Source organism: Diplotaxodon limnothrissa, linkage group LG3 (assembly GCF_057381915.1).
Source record: "Diplotaxodon limnothrissa isolate DT_005_m linkage group LG3, D_limnothrissa_male_GT1.1, whole genome shotgun sequence".
Lineage (NCBI taxonomy): Eukaryota > Metazoa > Chordata > Actinopteri > Cichliformes > Cichlidae > Diplotaxodon > Diplotaxodon limnothrissa.
The window spans coordinates 14,622,726-14,636,749 of NC_140598.1; the positions used below are offsets into that span (position 1 = coordinate 14,622,726).

General features: G+C 43.2%; 1 protein-coding gene across 3 annotated transcripts in view; it reads right to left on the bottom strand.

Annotated features, from left to right (window-relative positions):
* Positions 1-14,024, bottom strand: part of LOC146634638 (protein NLRC3-like) — a 272,849-nt gene continuing 258,825 nt past the window's right edge. The window contains exons 16-17 of one of the 3 annotated variants that reach the window (XM_085377980.1): positions 9,344-9,520; positions 1-196 (exon numbers count right to left, since the gene is read on the bottom strand). In XM_085377980.1, coding sequence (XP_085234106.1) covers positions 1-196; positions 9,344-9,520 — 373 coding nt within the window. Of the gene's footprint in view, positions 197-9,339; positions 9,521-10,264; positions 10,329-12,381 lie in introns of those variants that run through there. The other 2 variants (XM_085377999.1, XM_085377989.1) reach the window with 2 other exon arrangements.

A 14,024-nucleotide genomic window follows, 5' to 3' on the forward strand; every position in this document is an offset into this window, starting at 1 on the left:
CTAAAACATGCTGACTGACCTCAGAGTTTCAAGTCCACATCCTGGACTCTCCAGGAAACCACACAGATGCTTCACTCCTGAATCCTGCAGCTTGTTGTTGTAGCTCAGCTCCAGCTGTCTCAGATGGGAGGGGTTGGACTTCAGTGCTGCTGCCAGATAATCACAGCTGATCTCTGACAAACCACAGTCCCTCAATCTGTATAAAGAATGAAAGATGTAAGTTTATTAGACAACGTGTGAGCTTGAAATCATTCAGTGTTTCATCATCTGTTCAGAGCTGAAGAAGGTTCAGAATGTAGAAGTTTAGAAAATGGAAACTCCAAACAGCTGAAGCCAACAGGAAGCAGCTTCAAACAAACACAACAAGAGAAAAAACTCTGAATGTTTCACATTAAAGTCGTACATTTATCACAAAGCTCAATTATGTGACAGACATTTCATCCCATGTCAGTTTGGCCTCATCCTGGGCCGGATTATCCAGCACACACTCTGACCACAGGCCCAGGGGCCACGCACAGCTGGGCTCCATCCAAGAGACAGCAAACAAACCAACACAATAATAAAAAGCACCATGTGATCTTCTTACATCTTCAAGACAAACATAGTAAAAACATGAGCATATTTGTTTCCTGATAAAATGATGTGACAGGTAGAACAGAGTAAAGTGGTGGTGTTACTGTTAAGTCTAATTGTTGAATGTTGCCATTGTGTTTCTTAAATTTGTACAGTCTTAGTTCAAGCAGTAGGATCAAAGCCATTCCTTTGATCCTGACCACCTCTCCAACCACTCTGTGCTGGGGGAGGTTTTATTGTAGATACATCCTATCTGAAAGATCTGTTTCTTTTGATGTAAGCTTCCTGGGTTTATGACCCTTTGGTCAGCAGGAGGTAACACACACACACACACACACACACACACACACACACACACACACACACTTACATACAGTGCCTTGTCTATGTAACCAAAGGGGGGTTGCAAGGGGAGGTGCTTTGTAAACTATTGTTTGAAGATTGTCAATAAAAGGCAGCGAGAGGAGGCCACCATTGGGGTCATTGTCGTGCTGGACACAGACGAGGCCTCCCTTGCGCAAGTAATGGATCGATCGACTGTCTTGTTTTCTTCATGATGAATAAGTCTCTAGAATTAGCGGGGTTTGTGGAAACACAGACCCAACATTTATTTGGTCCTTCGGAGCCTAACACATTGCATCCACCGAGGAGAGGGAGAGGACGCCACCGCAACGTCTGGGATGATTGACGTAAAGCCCTGGTGTTTTTGGCTTGCCACCAGGCCGGGAAGTTTGCTCCTGACCTCCCCTCGGGATGGATGACGATTGACGGGATCCAGAGGCTCTTCCCATGAACGTAAACAAACAGTGAGTACAGAAGGCCTTGGAGAGCGGCTACGGGCTGTGCGTTAAACGTGAGTCCGGGAGCGCGCTAGCCGCGTGAGAGAGACGCAGGCTTCTCCGCCATTTGGGGCGTAGAGAGTTCTCCGCCATTTGGGGCGTGGAGATAACCTAGGTTCGGCGTCTCCGCCGTGAAGGAGTCCGGAATCTCCGCCATTTGGGGCGTTAGAGAGTGTCCGAAGGTTGAATTCTCCGCCATATGGGGCGTTTGAGAGTTTTCAACAGAGAGCGCTAGCTGTGCGTGCAGACGCAAGCGATAGGCCTATGTTGTGTGTGTGTGCGGGCCAGACGTGGTCTGCGTGAGTGTGGCTGATTGTTAATGGAGAATAAAATGTGTAAGTCTGCCTTAGAAGGAGATTTAAAATTTATGGAGAAATTTTTACCAGGCAGTACGCAGTATGTAGGTTGTTGGCGTAAGAAATGTGGATTTGAAGGGACATTAGTGGAAGTTCAGTGTAAAATGCTGGTAGAAAGAATAGCTGTAAGTGTAGCTGGTAAAACAGGTAAAGCGAAGCAGAGGAAGGAATTGCAGTTAGCAATTGCTAAGTTGTGGCTGGAGCAGGTTCAGAAGAGGAGAGAAGCAAGAATGTTAGCAGAAAGTAGAGCCAGAGAAGAGCGTGAGAGAGCAGAGGCTGAGTATGGAGAGACATTGGGAGAAGCATTGAGTCCAAGACAGACTGGGCAGGGTAGGAAACAGAAAGTAAAGTTAGTGAACACAAACGTTACAACTACATATCCATCCCTGACACAAAACAAACAAACAAACAAAAAAAACATATGGTGTTTCTGTAAACAGAGTGTGAAGATGAAGAAAGTTTTTCTCCTGATCCAGTCCGTGAGTGTGTCTGACGTCATGGTGTGTGTGAAAGGTATCCAGCTGGGGCAGACGTGATTCTGCAGGTCACCTGCCCAGTGGACAAAAAGAAATAAAATAGTTGTGTGGATGAATGATAGCACGAAGAGTGTTTGGTGTTTCTAAGTCTGAAACAGCTGTAATGCTATTTTCTGTTTTGGAGAAAAGTACAGTTAAAGAAAAAAAAACAGAGAGAGATGTGTGTTGTTTTAAGCAGTGATGAGAATAATGAAAGTGTGATGAGAGAAGAACACAAAAACATACTGAAAATGCATTAACTATACTAACCCTACATGCATTTACACATAAATGATACTCATGAAGACCAGACAGCATCTTAAGCATGAGATTCTGTTTGTCATCTTGTCCAAGTCACTAGTAAGATGAAAGTGATACATAGACTAGTGGACTGAATATTATAGGAGGACAGATGGTTGCATCATAGATGAGAGGTCTTAAATGAGTGAGCTGAGTGAGCTGATTGTGAGTTTCTGGTGTGTGAAGAAGTTTTACCATGGCACACATTTAGTTACATGAGAACTAAAACTTATTATGTGCTAAGACAACAGGGTTATGCTGTATGTTGTGTGTATGGCTGATTGGATGAATGTTTGAGATTAAACTGGCTGTTTGATTTGTCTTTTGTTACTAAGTTGAGCCTGCCAATTGGGTTGTTACGATTTATCCCCCTGGCATGAAGAACACGTGTCATGACTTAAACAAGGCCTTTCTTTCCTTTGATTTCCTTTATTTTCTTTCTTTTATTTTGTTACTTTCATGGTGCACTGAAAGTTTTGTTTGATGATCTCTGTTTGAGCACGATCAGAATCGAAGTGTCGTCGAGAAAACTGTTGCAAAGTGAGCTTCTCCAAAATTAAAATGGGCTCAGGAGAAATCCACTTATTTGAGACAAGTTCCTGTCCAAAAGGATTCAGCGAGAAAATCCAGTCTAAATTATTTTTCTTTTTGAAATGACGTTGTTTTGCTGAGCGTGGAAACGGATGCGACGATAATTTCCACAATTAGCAAAAGAAGGAATCACTGAGTGAATGAGTAAGAGTTTTAAAATAAATGGGAAACTGACTGACTGACAAAAGCTGACAAGACTGAATGACTTAACACCATTGTGTGAAGTCAACCCCCACCTGACAAAGGTGTGGATGTGTCTCTGTGTGTGTCTCTGTTGCAGGAGCAGAAGGAGACCACAGGAGGAAACTTGGGTCACATGACTATGTGAACTCTGAAAATTTAACCTTTTTAGTTTAAATTCTATGTCTGTGAATTTACCATGTGTGTGTCATTCACTACCTTGTGTTGCTCACAGAGATTACTGTGAGAAAGTGTGTACACACCTGCGCAGCGCTAACATTTACATTTCTCTTTACAGCAGATGGTTAATCATGTGATTTGATCATGTGGTTTACAGCAGGACACAACTTAATGATGTTTCTCTACCACAGGATTACTGAGATTTTGTATGAAGAGAACTGTAGTTACAGGCTATATGTTGATGATGAAATTACACTGTGTTTTTGAGAGAATGTTACAGGGAAGAAATGAATGCAGTGTGAGACATACTGTGATGAGACCATTGTTACTTTTTCCACAGCGAGTGTTAACTTTATGACTTTTCACAGCTCCTCTGGAATCTGGATGGCCGACACCTGACAACCGGGATGAACCTTGTGTTTGGCTAATGTTGTTTTTCTTTAAGAGTGCTTGTAAAGGATTCAGCACAGACAGACGAGTGACAATTGAACAGATGTGCAGTGGTTACAGAATAGTTACATCGGGGCCCATTATCTGACCACACTGTTGGGCTCATGGTGAGTAACAAACTTAAGGGACGTCACTGATTACAATGTGGAATGACGGTGAGATGTTAAATAATTTGGAACAAATTATGGGGAAAAGTAGGAGTTTAATGAGTTTAGAATAAACCTGCAATGATACTTGTCTCTGTGATGCTGAATACTTTATTACTCTTATGATCTATAGTTGGTTGCAAATGTGAAGTTGTTTTAATTTTAAGACTTTGTCTTCTAGGATACAGGAGCTGGGAGCTAAACAAGCTGAACATTTCAATGCTGACTAATGTTTTTACACAGGGTTACAGCTTGGAGTGAAGCTGCTCCAAGGGACAAACCTTGGAGATTGTTTTAGGGAGACTGTGCAACACTCTTGTACATGTCTCATTGGGGAGTTGACACATGGCGAAAGCCGTGTGGCGAGAGGAGTGTCATTTTTTAATTTGTAGATATCGTGAGGTGCCATGACGAGAAGGAGTGACTGAGAGGATCGTCCACAAGATGGAAGCTGAGGCCAGGAGAGAGTTTTCAGGAGGATCGGAGATCACCTTCAGCACAGAGAGCTGTGTTACTGGTCTTCCAAAGGATCGTCACGAGGAGACTTTGCACAGCAAATCTTAAATAAGATGAAAGAGTTTCGACGTTGACGTTAAGGAAGACAACTAAGCTGTTTGCGTGTCGAGGAGCCTGTGCCATCACCAGGGAAGTCTCAAATGTCCCAGGAATGGGTGGACCAAAGACCAGCTTTCCAGAGTCATTATTTTGTTTTAGGAGTTTTATTTTTCATTTTGTTAGACATGGCACAGTTGAAAGTAAAAGAAGACCACTCTAATTTGTCATGTGTTGTCATATTTTGATATATTTGATTACTTTTCATTGGTTATATTATATCGGGTAAAAATCACCCGGCATTAGTGATCGTGTTACTATTTATAGCGATAGTGTTCTAGGGTTAAATCTTCAGCAGCGTTGGAAAATGGAACCTGAGGGAGCGTGCCAAGCTCCAGAAAGTGACAGCGCAGAGGAGGTCCAGCGATGGACTTGTGGTTCTGTGAACAGCACAAATGCCAGGTGACTGTAAAATAACTAACAGCACTTTTTCCACAAGTGAAGCCAGTAACTTACTATCCTAAAAGATTAGCTCTAGTTGCTCGTGCTTTACCTCCATGCATGAGATCAGTATGTGCAGCAGTTTAAGCTGTACAATGTTTCAATAGTTTATTTCACCTTTTGACATTGTTAGTTCCACACGAGGTAGATGTCTACTACTGCAGACTAAACTTACATTTCTGACACCTACAAGACACTTGTCTTTAATGTTACTCTCACAACCACACATATTACCATAAAGTGGTGCACAATTCTGAATCTGTCCAACCCTTTTTGCCAACGGAGGAGGGCACTTCTCATGAGTGTAGAGAGCGCGAGGAGAAGAAGTGTAAGCTGAGGGATGACTTAATAGATGTGCCACTCGTTGAGAGAAAGGTTTGGTTTGCTGATGGTTTGAGTTTTACAACAGCAGAGGGACAGACTAGAACACGTTTTACTGTAGCAGACAGTGAGAGAGAGTTATCTATGTAGGACAACTAGCATGTTTCATATTTGCTTGAGCAGCAGAGATGCTAGCTTTAACGGAAGTGTGTAAAGCTGTAGAGAGACAATATACACTGATAGGCAGTATACATTTGCTACTGTACATTTCTTTGTAGTGCAGTGAGTGAGACGAGGTGTGACAACCTCTACAGGGAAACCTGCAGAACACACCAAACTCTTGCAAAATCTGCTGGAGGCAGTGTTATTAACCAGTAGAATTGCCGTTTGTAAATGTGCAGCACACATGTGAGGGAAAGATCCAGTTGCATTAGGGAAAGTTTTTGCAGATAAGATCACAAAAGAAGCAGCTGTAGTTAAACATGGTGTTAACCTTTTATCAGTACAGCATCAGCAGACATGCAGGCCCACTCACCTACAGCAGGAAAACAGTTGTGACTTACAGAGGGAGCAAGCTTGCAGGATGATTTTTTATCTGTGTGATAAACCAGTACTGCCTGATAATTTGTATAAGACTGCTGCTATTTTGAGCCATTGGCTTTGCCATGTCTCAAACAGGAGGGAAATGAGCAGTCGTTATACTCATTCTAGGATTATTAAATACTTTTTAAAAAAAAAAACTTTTGCAGGCAGAGAGAACTAATGGAATAGTAAAGTTAAGATTTAGGAAGACAGGCAGGACATGGTTAGACTGTATAGAATAAGTACATGAGGATTACTCCAACAGAGAATGGTCTGACTCTTTGAGATTACACATGTTAGAGCATTTAGAGTTCCAGTCTTCTGTAGTGATGATAGAAAAGCAGAAGAGAGAGCGTATTAGCAGATTAGATGCTTGAAAATGTTTAAAAGTAAAGTAGTCATGAGAACAAATGATCTGCCAGATGATTCTGTTTCTCCGCAGGAGCAGAGTCTGAAGTCTGGAGATTGGATGTTGATAAGGCCATGGAGAGGAAGTGCTGGTCCAGTCCATGGTGGGAAGGTCCATATCGGATGCTGCTGACGACGACAACAGCAGTGAAGATTGCTGGAAGGAACACTTGGATATATCAAGCGCACTGCAAGAAGGTGACACACATCCAGGCCAGCTCGGAGTAAGTGGCAGGAAGACCGGGAACAAAGGGGGGGGAAAGCCTCCAGGGCCTCCAGGGCCCCTCGTCTCAATCCGGTGAAGAAACCAACTGAGCCACAGGTACTCATCAGAATGGCTGGGAATGTGCTGTGCATCTTCTTGTGCCTGTGGACCCTGAGTGGGATGACAGGGAGCGCACTGGAACAGAGCAAACCACACCCAGTACCAGCATGGGTTTTCAACAACTACTGGTGGCAGTTTAAGAACACAACCGCTCACATGAAGAATGAGACCAATGGTTATGCTTGTGATGCCACTGGCTACACATTCTTCTGGACTGTGGCCCTATAGCATCACTGAGAGCGAGGCAGTTTGTCTGGTTGCTTTAGCAACACATCCGGGAACACTGCCAACTTTTCAACTGCTCTGAACCTGAATGGAAGGTTGATTCACCAGTAGCTGGGAAGGTGAACTGCTCTGGTGAGACAGACCTGCTCGTCTGACTCAAAGAATATGACTTGTTGCAGGACATTGAACAGCTAAACGAACTGGAAACAGGCCAATTGCCTATGTGTATGAAGGACAATGGATTAGCCCAAGTTGGAGATCAACCATGGAACATGGCAACATCACCTATTCTTTTTGTCTTCTGCAAGAAGGATGTAAACAGAGAAGCCTTTTGTCTACATTACATCATGAACACTTGAGGTTTCGAGCCAAGAAGTTCAAAACAGCTTGATCCAATTTCCTTTACAAAGCTTTTTCTGTGGTGACAACAGGACAGGAGAAGAGTTGTAAATGCAGATAATTCACCAGTTGACTCTAACCCCCACAGGATGCCTACAGTGAAAAGATTTGGGGGGTTGATAGGAGTCATAAAGAAGGGTGTTGACCAGGCTGCAGCTTTGAAGTTAGCTGAGAGCCATATGGACAAACAATAAAGTCAACTGATGCGTTTAAATACCTATGTCTGTATACAGTTGGATTGTAGTGACATATGATTTTTGAGAATGATGATTCTTCTTGTTTGACCTTTGACATTCAGTTGTTTACTTGAAGAAATACATAATGAATTGCACGACAGGAGTAGATCCGCCACAAGGCTGGATAGCTTGGTTACCGTCTGGTCCTTGGTGGCATCTTCTTTTGAAAAAATTAATTCCTGCTTTTGGACTGTTGATACTGATTTGCTTATGTATAGGATGTAGTTTACTGTGTATGAATGAAATCTATACTGACACTGTCCAAACAAAGGGTGCATAAGTTGAAATTTAAGAACAATGACAAAAAGGAGGGAAATGTTAAGTCTAATTGTTGAATGTTGCCATTGTGTTTCTTAAATTTGTACAGTCTTAGTTTAAGCAGTAGGATCAAAGCCATCCCTTTGATCCTGACCACCTTTCCAGCCACTCTGTGCTGGGGGAGGTTTTATTGTAGATACATCCTATCTGAAAGATCTGTTTCTTTTGATGTAAACTTCCTGGGTTTATGACCCTTTGGTCAGCAGGAGGTAACACACACACACACACACACACACACACACACACACACACACACACACACACACACACACACACACACACTTACATACAGTGCCTTGTCTATGTAACCAAAGGGGGGTTGCAAGGGGAGGTGCTTTGTAAACTATTGTTTGAAGATTGTCAATAAAAGGCAGCGAGAGGAGGCCACCATTGGGGTCATTGTCGTGCTGGACACAGACGAGGCCTCCCTTGCGCAAGTAATGGATCGATCGACTGTCTTGTTTTCTTCATGATGAATAAGTCTCTAGAATTAGCGGGGCTTGTGGAAACACAGACCCAACAGTTACAGCCTTTCTCCCCTCTGCTGCCGAGGCTGTTAGTCTCTCCCAAACTCAGCTACAGGACTTCCAAATGAATGAAAGCAGCAGAAGTGGCTTTACAAAGGAAAGAGGAAGAGGAGAAGAAGAGGAGAGGGAGGCCACCCTGACCATCACTCCAGCTGAAAACATCACACTTCTATTAAAGTTGGTGAGAAAATGGTGAGCAGGATGAGCTGCTGGCTAATCTGGAGGCTGTAGCAGCAGCTCACAGTCACAGTGGGTTTCCACTCATGAAAAAGCTCTGGCTGCTTCATTTCTCATCTCATATCAGAGACTTTAATGCTTCACTGAAGCTGTACTGTGATGCTTCCATATCCCAGTGAGGCCTCCATAATGATTTCAGCTGTTCTGTACACACACTGTGTGCCCTGTATGGCTCAAAGTCTCTGCAGCCTGTTTTTATCTGCTATCATCAGATCTTCATCATCCTCATTCACATCCCTCACACACTCTACAGCCTCATCAGCACTGACTTCATCTTCACTGACTGATGGAGCACAACATGAACCTGTGGAGGCTGAAACACTGTCCTGTCAAACATCTCCCCGTCACCACTCCACTTCTGTCAGCCTTTAAATGAACCCTGCTCAAGTCTGTCACTTCTGTTTGGAGCCAAAAGGAAAAACTGTTGTTCAGTCGTTTGGAAAGACAACATTTCTGAAAGCACTCAAACTTCTTCACATTTGTCTTCAGACACATCCTGAACATTTAGGAACTAAAGAAAGTTTCAAACATCAAAGACATGAAATATAGAAAAACAACAACAGCTGCAGTCAGTGAACTCACCTCAGAGTCTCCAGTCGACAGTTTGGACTCTCCAGTCCAGCACACAGAAGCTTCACACCTGAATCCTGGAGGCCATCATTCCAACTGATGTCCAGCTGTGTCAGATGGGAGGGGTTGGACTTCAGAGCTGAGGCCACAACTTCACAGTGAGACTCTGAGAGTCGACACTGAGTCAGTCTGTGATGATAGAAAATATAAAATGTGTTATTATAAAAGCAGAAAATCTGCATTATAAACACAGACTGAATGTATATGAAGACAAAACAGAGTGAGGTCATAATCTGATGAATCTGCTCTTCACATCTGTGCTTCAGCTCCTCTTACTGTGTTTGACATGACACAACGATTGAGTCTCTCTCAGACCTGCAGACTTTTAATGAGAATCTTTGTTTGGCTTTAATCTGCAGATGAAGGAGGAAGATGGTGTCACATTTAGGCTTCCATAATGTCCACAGTCTGTCACTGAGATCTGATCCAGAGTCAGAGTGAAGACACACATTTGGACTGTTTCCTGTTTTGACTCCAGAACATTTTGAATGAGTTCAGCTCAGTGAAGAGTTCCAGCTGGAAAGATGATCTCTGTTTGCTACCTGCTGTCAGGTACGACTGTTCACGTCCACACGCAGGAAAAACCTGCTGACTGTTACCAAACGGAGCAGAAATCTCATCACTGGACAATAATGATGAATGAACTCAGAGCTGCTGATATCAGATCTGATTTCAGGGGAACTAAACACAGAAATGATTGGCTCATTTTAGCTTTCTGAGCCATTATCTGCTGCTGTGTCGCTAGTTGGCAGAAAATGATTTGTATTCCTGTTCAGGGCTTCAGTGTTTATGAGTCCAGATCCAGGTGACAGCAAGTCAAAATGATGTTACCTGTCTGTGTCCAGCAGCAGCCTGTATTCACTTTGAATATTGTTATAACCTGACATGGATCAGTTTGTCTTTGATTGGTTTGTAAATGTCACTGTTTCCATTGGACCTGAGTGACGTACAAAGACAGAGAGGGAGAGAAAGGAGAGAGAGGATGGAGACAGCAAAGAGAGAGCAAACACAAACAGGTGAGAGTGGACAGGTGACCAAGGTCAGCAACCAATCAGAGAGCTTCTGTTTGACCCACAGTCACTGATGATGACTGCACATAACCAAGCAGTGTGTTACTCTGATATCAAATATGGATCCTGCTCTTATAATAATGATCATCAGATGATATTATTGTGTTATTTTGTAGCTGAATACGATGTTTGTGTGATTATCAGTGAAAGAAGCAGTGAGGAGAACAATGTTCTGGACATTTTCCAGTCTGGTTTCCGCAAATTGCACTCCACTGAAACCGCTTTGCTTAAAGTGTCTAGTGACATTCTGATGGCAGCAGACTCTGGAGAGTACACTGTTCTGGTTATGTTGGATCTCAGCTCTGCTTTTGATACTGTTGATCACAGCATCATGATAAATAGGCTGAAGGACTTGTTTGGGATTACTGGCGTTGTTTTAAAATGGTTTATGTCATATCTATCTGAGAGATCCTTTACTGTCTGTATAAATCATGTGCTGTCGGAAACATCAGTTCTGTCTTCTGGGGTACCTCAAGGATCTGTTTTAGGTCCTATTCTCTTTTTGCTGTATATCCTCCCTCTAGGCCACATTATCAGATGTTACAATAACATTTCTTATCATCTCTATGCTGATGACATTCAGTTGTACTGTTCTTTCAAAGCTTCTGAGTTGTATAAATTGTCTTGTTTAAATAATTGTCTGTCAGAAATCAAACAATGGTTAAATGACAATTTCCTTCAGTTAAATGCAGATAAAACAGAAACTTTGATTATTGCACCTGATCACATGCTCTCAGAAATTAGGCAGCATATCAGTTTTTTAGACCCTTCATTTCAGTCGAGTCTCAGAAACTTAGGTGTTATACTTGACAGTTCGATGTCTCTTGAGAAACACTCTAAACAACTTGTCCGGAACTGTTTTTATCATCTAAGAAACATTTCTAAACTCAGGCTACTGGTGTCAAAGGCAGAACTTGAGATGATTATTCATGCTTTTATCTCTTCTCGTTTGGATTATTGTAACGGTCTTTTTACGTGTCTTAACAAATCAGCTCTGGATCGCCTTCAGTCTGTACAGAATGCAGCGGCAAGACTTTTAACTGGTACAAACAAGAGGTCACACATTACTCCAGTTTTGGCTTCTCTTCATTGGTTGCCTGTAAATTTTAGGGTTCATTTTAAAATTTTAGTTGTAACTTTTAGAGCTCTGCATGGTGAAGCTCCCCAGTATATCTCTGACCTGTTGAAACCTCATGCTTCATCCCGAGCACTTAGGTCTTCAGGTCAGAGGCTACTGGTGGTCCCACGTACTAGGTTTAAAACACGTGGGGATCGGGCTTTTCAGGCACTGGCACCTAGGCTGTGGAACTCTCTGCCGTTGTCTTTACTACTGTGTCTAGACTCTACTGACTCCTTTAAAAAGCAGCTGAAGACATTTTTATACAAACGGGCTTTTAATTAATTTAATTAATTTTAACTTGTATGTCTGATCTTACTGTAAAGCACTTTGTGATTTTTATCTGTGAAATGTGCTATATAAATAAATTTTACTTACTTACTTACTTACTTACTAGGATGGAGAGAGAGAGAGGACAGAGGGTGAAGTTAGAAACACTAAAAGGATTTTTCATGGATTTCATGGATGATTTGAGTGATTTCCAGCAGGACACTTAAACATGTCAGTGGACGTCCTAAAGAACATATTCACTGATATGAAACGTGTCATTGAACAGGATTAATATCAGTGGAAACATGGTGGACACAGCTGTGACTGCATGGATGTGACACACTTCAAATCTGTTCTCCACTCTTGGATTTGGGATCCATGGAGCTGCTGCTGAGTCTGTACAATAAAGGAATGGTGTGGAAGGTTGCAGCGTACGGACACAAACACTTTGTGGTTACAATCTGATTTTATTTTCAACATTAAACTACTAACCTACACTGATCAATGATGTTAATGATCACATCTGGACTCACCCAGCCTTTCTGCAGTTCCTCACAGCTGGAATCAGTCTCTGTCGTCCCCGTTCTGATGTTTTGTACTTCTGCAGGTCCAACTCATCCAGAACCTCCTCTGACATCTGCAGCATGAAGGCCAGAGCTGAGCACTGGATCTCAGAGAGTTTCTTCTCTGATCTGTTCTCTGACTTCAGGAACTCTTGGATCTCCTGAAATAATGAAAGGTCGTTCATCTCCATCAGACAGTGGAAGATGTTGATGCTTCTGTCAGGAGAGATTTCATCACTGTTCATCTCCTTCAGGTTGTTGATGACTCTCTGGATGGTTCCTGGACTGATCTCTGTCTGACCCAGCAGACCTACTAAGAGTCTCTGGTTGGACTCCAGACAGAGGCCATGAAGGAAGCGAACAAACAGGTCCAGGTGGCCATTTTTACTCTGGAGGGATTTCTCCATGGCTCTCCTCAGAAATACATCAAGTGATTGGAGATCTTTGTTATCAAAAACACTGGAAATCAACTTGGTCAAAGATTTTGGTTTAAGGAAGTTCCTCAGCACCTTTGTCTTCCTGTTGGTGTGACAGTGGAACATGTAGACTGCAGCCAGAAACTCCTGAATGCTCAGATGAACAAAGCAGTAGACTGGTTTCTGGAAGATCACACACTCTCTTTTGAAGATCTCTGTACAAACTCCTGAGTACACCGAGGCCTCTGTCACATCCAGACCACACTGCTCCAGGTCTTCTTGGTAGAACATGATGTTTCCTTTCTCCAGATGTTCAAACGCCAGCCTCCCCAGCTTCAGAAGAACTTCCCTGTCAGCCTCCGTCAGCTCCTGTGGACTCGTCTCACGTCCCTCATGGTACTTGTTCTTCTTCCTCTTTGTCTGAACCAGCAGGAAGTGTGAGTACATGTCAGTCAGGGTCTTGGGCAGCTCTCCTCTCTGCTCTGTAGTCAACATGTGCTCCAGAACTGTAGCAGTGATCCAGCAGAAGACTGGGATACTACACATGATGTGGAGGCTCCTGGATGTCTTCATGTGGGAGATGATTCTGCTGGACAGCTCTTCATCACTGAATCTCCTCCTGAAGTACTCCTCCTTCTGGGCATCAGTGAAGCCTCGTACTTCTGTTAGCCTGTCAACACATGTAGGAGGGATCTGATTGGCTGCTGCGGGTCGGGAAGTTATCCAGACGAGAGCGAAGGGAAGCAGATTCCCCTGGATGAGGTTTGTCAGCAGCTGGCTGACTGATGACTTCTGTGTGACATCAGACAGCAGCTTCCTGTTGGTGAAATCCAATGAAAGTCTGCTTTCATCCAGGCCGTCAAAGATGAACAAAAGCTGAGAGACAGCCAGCTTCTCTGCTGTGATCTTCTGTAATGTTGGATGGAAAACATGGAGCAGCTCCAGAAGACTGTACTGCTCATCTCTGATCAGGTTCAGCTCCCTGAATGAAAGCAGAACCACCACACTGACATGTTGGTTCTCCAAGCCCTCTGCCCAGTCCAGAGTGAACTTCTGCACTGAGAAGGTTTTTCCAACACCAGCCACGCCGTTGGTCAGAACCACTCTGATGGGTCTCTGTTGGTCAGGTAAGGCTTTAAAGATGTCCTGGCACCTGATTGGAGCGTCATGGAGGGCGTCCATCTTGGAAGCTGTCTC